We start from the raw sequence: 9,844 nt of genomic DNA, 5'->3' as shown, positions 1-9,844 counted from the left end.
AAAAACAATTTTTTCTTATTAAATAATTTTTAATCACAGTAAGTTATAATTGTAACTGTCAATGAATGAATATCTTTTGAAACGTTTTGTTATGTCTATTATTAGTATACTACACAAATTTCATAACTAATTATATATTATAATGATAACTTTTGACTATTTTTTTTTTAATAACGATAAAATACCTTATATTTTAAAATAAAAATGCTTTATTATTTGTTATTGGCCGAAAATGATTTTAATTTATCAATTACCATTGATATATTTTATTTTAAAGTTGAATCATAACATTAAATGTATGTATTTCAATTTTTGTTAAGTATTAGTTTTGTTTATGTTACTTAATTAATTATAAAATGAAAAAAAAGGAATCTATAACATAATAACTTCATAAATATATGTATATATATATATATTTTTTTTTAAATTAAATATTTAGTTGTTTAAAAAATTACACTATTTAAAAAAATGTAAAGTATATGTATAATCTAATGCATTGTTGTATTATGATAAAAATTATAACAGATATTATTGATATTTAAAGGTTTGATTTAATAAAACTATATTTTTCCTTATGTTTAAAGAGAAGGATTCAGACTTGGATAACTGGTTCTGTGTTTGCTCGCTTTCAATTAACCTTCTATAATAATGCTTTGCTCGGGCTCCTATTAGGTTAAAACCATTGTGATGTATGACACAATAACCTTATTGACCCTTAGTTTATTAAGACTTAGCTAATTTTTAATATATGTACAAGTAGTTTAATAATGAGTATTTATTACACATTATTTTTACAACATTGGTAGTAGGGTTAAACATTATAGATCACTACGTACATACGAAAATGGGAAATTCTACTGATGATTATGTTTCTCTCAATGTCATATAATTTAATATAACAAATAATTTTGTTAAAATTTTATTAAATGGCCGTTCAAGTCCATTTATTTAGCATAAAAACTTCACTACGGGAAATTAATACCTAAGAAATCAAAAACTTCTCTAATAACCTTGTTTTAATTATTATTAAAATAATTTTCTTAAATAATAAAAGTTTTTAAAAGAACATTACTAAAATTCAACAACAGTTTTGGTAAATTTAAATAAAGACATATAACCCCTCTGCCTCTGCTTGTCGAAAATGTATTATAGCTTAAGCTAAAAACTAACAAGAAATTTTCGTAAAAAATTGCCTGAAGAAAATCACACATTTTTCTAGTTAAGTTAATTAAAAAAGTTGGAAAATAATAATAGCGTAAGTCAAAGAATAGCATAACACATTTTGGTTTTCGTTTAATGTACTACTAAGTTTTTTTACGGTTTAACTTTCATTCACAAAAATGCAATGAGATTATTGTTTACAGAATTAACTGCTATTAATAAAACATTTTTCTTAAAACTTACCAATTCTAAAACTATTTATCCAACATTTAACTCAGTTAGAAAAATAACTTCAAATTTAGAACAATTCAAAAAAATTGCATATTAGGTATTTTTATCTTGTTTTGAATAGTTTTTCTGATTTTCCCAAAATTTCAAAAAGTTTAGATAATTTGATTTGGAAATATGATACGCAATTATACATACATAGAATGATAAATATATAATTAAACAGTTACATACAAAGTATATATAAATCATTTTTATTTCATAATAGTTTTTATCATAAAATATTCAATAACAAAATATTCGTTATATAAGTTAGTTTTAATTCCAAATAGTATTTTACTCATACTTAAGCAAATTATAGTACATCATTAAAACTAACTCAGGTTTCAATAATAAGTTTTAAAACAATAACAATTCGTATATGATTAAATTTAGTTAAAAAATTAATGTAACTTAACAAAACATTTTTTTTTATAAAAATATATACATATGATGCAGTTTTGCAATTTAATATTTACAAAATAATTTAAAGTTTACATTATGTATAGATATATATATTTAATAATATAATATTATGAATTTTAGTCAAGGTTTAATTGAGCAAAAATCAGTCTCGTCAGACTATAAAATTTTAATGATGTTTAATGTAAAATATATATATAATTAAGGCACACGATACAGAAAATATGAGAGCATTACAAAACTGATTTTCTTCGGAAGACAAACAAACTTGAGCAATTATAATTAAATTATTTTTTGGCACATATTAATTATATGTTAAATTTGCTCAAATAATATTAAAAACAATTTAATAGTGACATTTGATACATCTAGCCTTATTGTAGGAACTCGTAACAATTTATTATCATTATAACACTAAATAAAAACTACCTAGTATACAAAGACTTAATTTCTAAATTGTAAACTGAGTTTTCTTTTTTATCAGAAAAATTCCTATTTATAAATTTTTTTATTCTATTATATAATATATGTTAAATATTATTGGTATTTATTTTTGAACTAACTTTGTGCTTAACATACATGTTTTAAGTAGATATCACAACAGTTTTAGAAATTATATCGGTAATTATTTTCGCCTGGATATTTAAAATATAAATATTAATTCCATAGCTTTTGAAGCCAATAGTTTTAAATAAAAAATTTAAGTATAATATACTTATATTATATAATTATAAATAACCATCTTCAGTATATTATAATGAAAAAAAAATTACTATTCAGCCATACATAGTTTTGGATGGATTAATGTAGTATCATTAAATTTATTGCAATTCGTTTAATTGAAATATTTATATAATATTATATTTTTGTTAAAAATATCTATTACTATATAAAAATATGCAAGCAATCAATATATTAAAATTATATTAATAATAAAATGGTACGGATATTAAATGGCATTTCTACTTATATCACTGATTTTCTTTTAACTACTTCATTGTGATGAGCACAAACAACCACTTCAAATCCTATAGGAAGCCATATATTTATATATTTATCAGTGTTTAAGTATTAGTTCAGTTTTATATTGAGTTTCTAAAACTTCACACCGAGCTTGGAAATCTAAAATCTTGTTTGTTCCAATGTTGAGGATATGATATATCCAACAGCGAAGGCTCCTTCTGCTCATAGGTACATACTTTCAAGTCCAATGAACAAGTCAGTCTTTGAGGAACAGGTCTTTCAACATAGCAGGGTCTGTAGCAGCAAGGTGGCCAACAATAATAGAGAGGATAATCTACATAAGGATATCTGATGGGGCTGACATACAAAGGTCGTTCAGTCGTTTCAACCATGGGTGCTAAGATTCGCTTCTTACAAGGTTCCAATTCCAATTCTTCTTCCCGCTTACGTTTTGTGAGATCTAAACATGTGGTAGATAAGTCTAGAGCAGAATCTTCTGTGTCAGATAAATCTTCAACATTCACATCACTATCTGACCCTGATGTCTCAGCTACTGCAACTCCCATTTTAGGAGGCTTTGGTGCACCTACTGCTTGCTGTACTGCCAATCGTAAACTTGTTTCGGTTTGAAGCCATTTCTGGATTTGTCGCCTATGAATGCCATATTTTCGGGCGGTTGCGCGTTGGTTTCCTTGGCAGTCAGAATCTTGTCGGTAAGAGTCCAATACCTATTGAGAAATAAATTTAAATAAAAATACAAAATAAACAACAATTTTGTTAAATACAACATTAGATCATTATTTTATAAAATATTTTTTTAAATCACCAGATTATTTTTGAAACCAAATATATTAGAAGTCTTTATAATTTTTAAAAACATATTATAATTCGTTTTAAACAAGTACAATATTATGAATATTGTCTAATTAAGTGTTTTATTTCATATAATATAAAAAATGATAATAAATAGTACAACCAAGTATAAAATAGTTCCTACCAACACTATTATTTAGTTATTATTTTAATAAATAGAAATTAAAATGAATTATTATAAGACTATCTAATCTCTAATAGAAGCAGTAGTACAAAAATAAGACATTTATTTTGGCACTACACCCAAGTTAAACGAGCAAGGTGTAAAATACCTACAATCGTTTGTATAAAATATAATATTTTAATATCAATAAATTTTGATAGCAACTTAATTAATAATTACCTGTAATTTGAATTGCGGAGGAAATATTCTTCTGGACCCGACTGGCGCTTTTGGTCTCTTTTCTTCCACTTTGCTAACAGGTTCGTCCGAAGCACCGTGCGCCATCCTTCAATAGGGCGCTATGCAATCTTTGTGTTTTACTGTTGTTGAATGAAAATAGTCCGATGCGCGACGGACAATATTATAACATCAATAAGACTTCGTTTGCACGAAAAAAATGTATTATGTAAAACGTTTCAACGTAGTTAATTATAAAAATAAACACTAAAAGAAACGGAAGGATAAAATACAAATAATAATAAATAAATAATAATGACAATAACACAACTAGAACGAGCAGTTAATAAGTAGACGCGGTGGCGCTTGCTGGTACAAAAATCAGTGCCAAGCTGTCTGTGTGCGTGTGCGGCGTTGCATTCACACAAGTCACCCCTGACCGCCACCGTTCCGTCCCGCACACATGCCCTGATCCATCCCCACCCTCCTGAGCAAGGACCGATTCTTGACTCGCGGTGTGCGCCTCGTATGAACCATCCAGCCGTGTTGGCGACAAAATACGTAAGACCGACGAGTCATCCGACGGTCATAGTTTAACGGCCGCACCACCTACAGCCGTAGGACTACTTTTTGTAGAAGTTTTTGCGCCTGTTCATTTCCTGGCCATCAACTCTGGACAATTATCGTCCACAGATAGTTGATACGGTCACCAAACCCGAAGGATCGACGTACCGGCGTTGTCCCTATGGTTTTTATCATCGGAAAACCCGAAATTTCGATTCTAACACGACTCGATAGGACTCGTCAGTCTGACGTACCAAAAGAATTCGACGGACCGATGGCGGCGGCGGATCAGATTGCCAGTAGAGCCGCGTTGCCGCGCTCTCGTGAAATCCGGTCGACAGCGCCACATAGCACACACCAGTCGGTGTATATACAGAACGATAACCGCGTTACCACTTGCTGTATAAACATTAAACACACACATACACAGACTACCCACACACGTACCGAGATACTTCCTACGAAAACTAATTTGACGGAAGCGCTGCGCACATGCACGGTCATCCACGTAAAATCATAAAACAAATTAACTAGGGTGAAACGCCATTCCGTTATCACCTCTCGAGTTCATCACAAATGGAAATAATTTCCTTCAAAATTATTTAGATTAAAAAAAAAAAATTGTTCACTAATAATATATTCAATTTGTATTAACTCAATCTTGTCCAGTTTTCAAGTTGTTGCTTGCACATGTTACATACATTTTAAGAATTATAATGACATTTTGTTTTAAGTGAGCTCCTAATAAAATATAATAAGAATATTTCTGCCCTGTTTGGGCAATAAGTGATGTGAAAATTACATTTTTTCAGTTAAGTAAGTGCTAAAAGAAGTTAAGCATTTGATAACTTCAATATGAATTCTAAATAGGCTAGTTCTAGTTATTATATATATATATATATATATATATATATATTGGCGCTATCACGGTTTTACTTTAGTGAAAAGTTATATTAAAGGCTAATGAATTAAACTAGTTTGGGAAAAAGAAAAAACTAAAATTTAAACTTTTATCCTTTTGTCCAATCACCACAGTTACTTCGATTTCAGGACGAATTCATGGACATGTATAGGAACAAACTATAAAACAACCCTTTTTAAATTATGTTTCAAGTTGGGCTTCACTAGAGTTGCAAAGGAAACCGGACTACCCTACTATTTTATGAGAGTTGATAGTAAGTATAGTGAAAGTTAATTAACGATTTGTTGAAAATATTTTAAACCGGATTACCAAAAATTCAGCGCCGGCAATAATTGCGTGCAATACAATTCCATATTATTATAAATAGATAAATTAATCTACCATAGAAGCAACTAAGAGAGTATTTCAGCACCCCCGATTCTAAAACGCTAAAAATAATTTTTAAAAAATGCTGTTTTTTTTATTTCCAGTAGGTTTTTTTTATTTTACGTTTATATCAAGTAGATTGATAGTTCGTAGTTATTACTTATTAGGTTACCTAGTACTTTTAAGTTTTGGAGAAAATGAGAAGTGTATAATGATAACGATATATAATGAGATGCATAGGCGGAGATTGGGGGGTGTACATCAAAGTAATAAATTCCTTAATTAATGGAGTAAAAACTAAAATTATTAATAAGAATAAATTATGAAAATTATTTCAGTTCCAAAACGGCAAAACATTATAACAATGTTTTTGATAATATTATCATTTAATTTTAATTCAAGTGCTAAATAAAGTTATACATTTTTCAAAAAACGCAATAAATATTGATAAAATTCAAAAGGCTCTTACCCAAAATGTATTTCCCAGCTTATTCAAATTATTTCAAGTCGCCGTGTCTTTGCCAATTAGTTCAGCTACATGCGAACGCAGCTTTTCAGCTATGCGCAAAATTAAGACATGGTTACGTACTAGTATGTTGCAAGACAGGTTTAATAATTCATCCATATTGTACATTGAAAACGATTTAAATATTGATGTAGAAAAAATAATTGACATACTTGGATCTAAGAATAGGTACATTGCATATATACTGCAGTAATATACAAATATTATATTATAATTATTATGATTTTTATTTATACATTTATAATGTTATATAGTATTATATATTAATAATTTAGGAGTGTAAATCCCTTGCAGGTAATTTTAGGTAGAAAAATGCTAGCCCCCCCAAAAAATTGATGAAATCTCCGCCTATGATGAGATGTAATGGAGTGATAAAATTTGTAACATCTTTGCAATCTTTGCATTTTGATATAATTTAAAATAATAATGTATGTTTTACTGTGCATTAAATAATGATTATTTTAATTACTAAATAAATCAGGAATTGTATCTGGGGGCGTGGGAGCGTAGCCACCGCGATTATGTGAGGATAACATAATTTCAACACCCTTAATATTTAAGCTCTAATTGCGCCTATGGAAACGAAGATAAATTATATACAGTTGTCAAAACTTAAAATAAAGATGTTCTTAACCGTAATTTAATCAATAAATCATTCACTAGCTCTAGATTTACATATCGCTTATAATCGAAGTTAGCAGTCGTCAGTATAGAACTACTTTTGTACATGCCATTACAGTTTATTTTGAATACAAAATAAGGATTTGCCCAATCAATAACATACAAATAATGTGCTAAACATGTTTTATCGATGATGGTGTAAAGGAAAGCCCAGAAAAAATTTCCCTTACAAAGACGACACATTATGTCAACATTTTCAATTTATTAGGGGGTTCGGTAAAAGCAAATATTTTTTAAATCTTATTTTAAACTATTAGAGTTACCAACAAACGTCAAACAGTAGTCGAAGTCATACAGTAAATAATATTGTTTTTTATATGTTTTAAAAATGACAACTACAAACTAATAACAATATAGGCAATTACAATAATTACACACCTAAAATTGCACAAAATTAATTCTGAAAATTCTGAATTTCCGAAACATGTTTTTTTTACAATAGTGGCTAAACAATTGCGTTGTAAAATTTGAAAACAAACATTTTTATTTATTTTCAAAAATATACCAATCCCCAATTATTATTGTAAAATAATGTTTAAAAATGTTTAGTGTTTTGTAAGAAATATTTTGTTTAAACTTTTTTAATCTTTAAGCAGTCGTTTCTTAAAAAATCTCGTAGGCGGTTGCGCTGTGGTGTTTACACCGCCCCATGTAATTTCGGTATTTAAAAACTACCAAAAGTACTAATAGTACCAAAACTCGCAGTGTTAACACCGAGCGTATGGAAGTTAGTAGATATTGATATATAAGTTAGACAATCAATGTGTAATGATTTCGATGATGAAATTGTAAAATTCAATTTTTCGAAAAAAGTGTCGCATAATTCGTTTTTTTTAACCGACGATCTATAAAATAATAATAGAAATTTCTATTAGGCAATAAGTAAAGACCTGCCCAGACCCAGTCAGATCGCACCAGATGCAGACAAATTATAATCCAGGCCAGAACGGTTTCAATTGAAATTGATTTACTTAACGGGTCAGGCAGGATTCAATAAAATAAAGTCTGAGTCGGGTCAATTTTTATACAAAATAATCCAGACCAAGCTGGGCTAATAAAAATAAGTTGGGCTTATTTTTAATAAAAATCTGGCCAAACCGGACTTATTTTATCGAAACAAAAACGGTTGATGCCATCTGTTTTACCCTAAAACTACGAGTTTTTTTGTTTAAATAAGTAAACATGTTTCCTGCTTCAGGCTGGTCTTATCTAAATAGTTTTTCTTATACTGGGCTGGGCTGTTTTTTTTAACAACATTAAGGCTAGACTAAATCGTTTAGAAGAATTAAACAAACCTAGCTAAAACGATGTGCAGTCTTCTAAGACGCAATAAATATTTACATCTAGCGGCCGACAGATCTAATTCATTGCGATAAGTAGTCGTCAGAAAATCTCTTCCCTAAGAAGGGTCAGCGATGGCTCTACATGGGCTCCTTAAGCTGTTTCCGAATAATTATTTACAGTTACATACACGTTAAAATGTTCTATACATTGGTCAGATAATATAATATGCGGTCGATGGTATGAGCATAAAGCCATAAGACCAAAAAATTGTCGGTTTTCACGGTTAGGTGCCTGTATGTCTGTCACTCCTTGACGAAAGCGAGTGCTCAGAAAATGAATGAACCCCGAGAAGTAGGGACCTGTATATAGTTAACCGTAGGAAATTACTTTTGTCTACACTCTACGGCAAGGAATATTATGTTACATGTTATGGTATAGCAAGAACACAACACTTTGCTTCGGTACGTACACGTGTTATTTTCACGCTGTGTCCGTTGCTGCACAATCCGGCACCGCAGCATTTGGTTCGCAGCAGCCAGACAGGGTGACGCCGAGCGCCCCACCAATGTCCATCCGGCGGCGGTTTTGTGTGTGTGTATGCTGTGTAATGCGTGCGGTGTATCGAGAGTCCGGCACACCGCCACCACCTCTATATTATTACCGCCGACGGTTCCCTCGTCCGTTTGACTTTCCTTTGTCCTTTGTATGCGTACGGGTATAGGACGGCGTCCGAGCAGCGCCTCGCTGTCTGCCCTTTCGGGCCCCCCCGGCGCTACTCGCTTACACCGCACCCGCATACCCGACCCAGCGGCAAACCAGAAAGGTCGCATATTTTCAGGTACAAACGCACACACATGCAGTACATATATATATATATATATGTCTATAATATAATATAAAATATATAAACAGACGGTGTCGCGGCAAAACTGCGCGCGGCCCATAAACCCAAAATAAGCACGAAAATATGTATGCCCCCGAAAGAACCGGTTGATATTTTATGTACTTTTGCGGTCCCAAATGTACCTGTTGGCTGAAAAAAAAAAGGAAATTCAATACCATACTGTTTGTATTTAACACGTTTTCGAAATACTACAAAATACTTAGAGGTATACATGATGGATGAATAATGAATTTGTTGTAGATGTGGTTGTGATAATGAATTGTGATCGGTTTGCTAGTGCATAATTTTGTGCATTTGTTGATAAAGTATAGACGTAAAATTAGACACTATATTACAATAACAGTAGTACAATAAATTATACATAGTTATAAAATACCAATTATAATATAGTCTAAGAACGATGCCGAATTCTTCGTTAAAGGAGACCTACATTCTGGACCTTTTAGCATAGAATTGAGGTAACTAAAATTTTAAAAGAATATCAAATGTCAATTAATTTTCAACCTATTGTTAGGCATGTTTTTAATTTTTTTTTCTTGACATCAGAGTTATGCACATTATAAATTATTA

The 9,844-nt window shown here is 30.3% G+C and overlaps 1 protein-coding gene across 1 annotated transcript; it reads right to left on the bottom strand.

Annotated features, from left to right (window-relative positions):
* Window positions 1-1,954: 1,954 nt before the first annotated feature.
* On the bottom strand, window positions 1,955-4,453 carry LOC126839267 (uncharacterized). The gene is made up of 2 exons (XM_050574468.1): window positions 4,031-4,453; window positions 1,955-3,542 (listed from the first exon to the last, which is right to left on the bottom strand). Exons 1-2 carry the CDS (start codon window positions 4,133-4,135, stop codon window positions 2,955-2,957), a joined length of 693 nt encoding a protein of 230 aa, XP_050430425.1. The 5' UTR covers window positions 4,136-4,453; the 3' UTR covers window positions 1,955-2,954.
* Between the last annotated feature and the right edge of the window lie 5,391 nt (window positions 4,454-9,844).

Source organism: Adelges cooleyi, unplaced genomic scaffold, assembly GCF_023614345.1.
Source record: "Adelges cooleyi isolate 19-005CV unplaced genomic scaffold, UGA_ACOO_1.1 ACOO_flye_CR_arks_rails_tigmint_CR_PRNA_30, whole genome shotgun sequence".
NCBI lineage: Eukaryota > Metazoa > Arthropoda > Insecta > Hemiptera > Adelgidae > Adelges > Adelges cooleyi.
The sequence above is the reverse complement of the archived record's forward strand: the minus strand, read 5'-3'. Positions and strand labels throughout refer to the sequence as shown.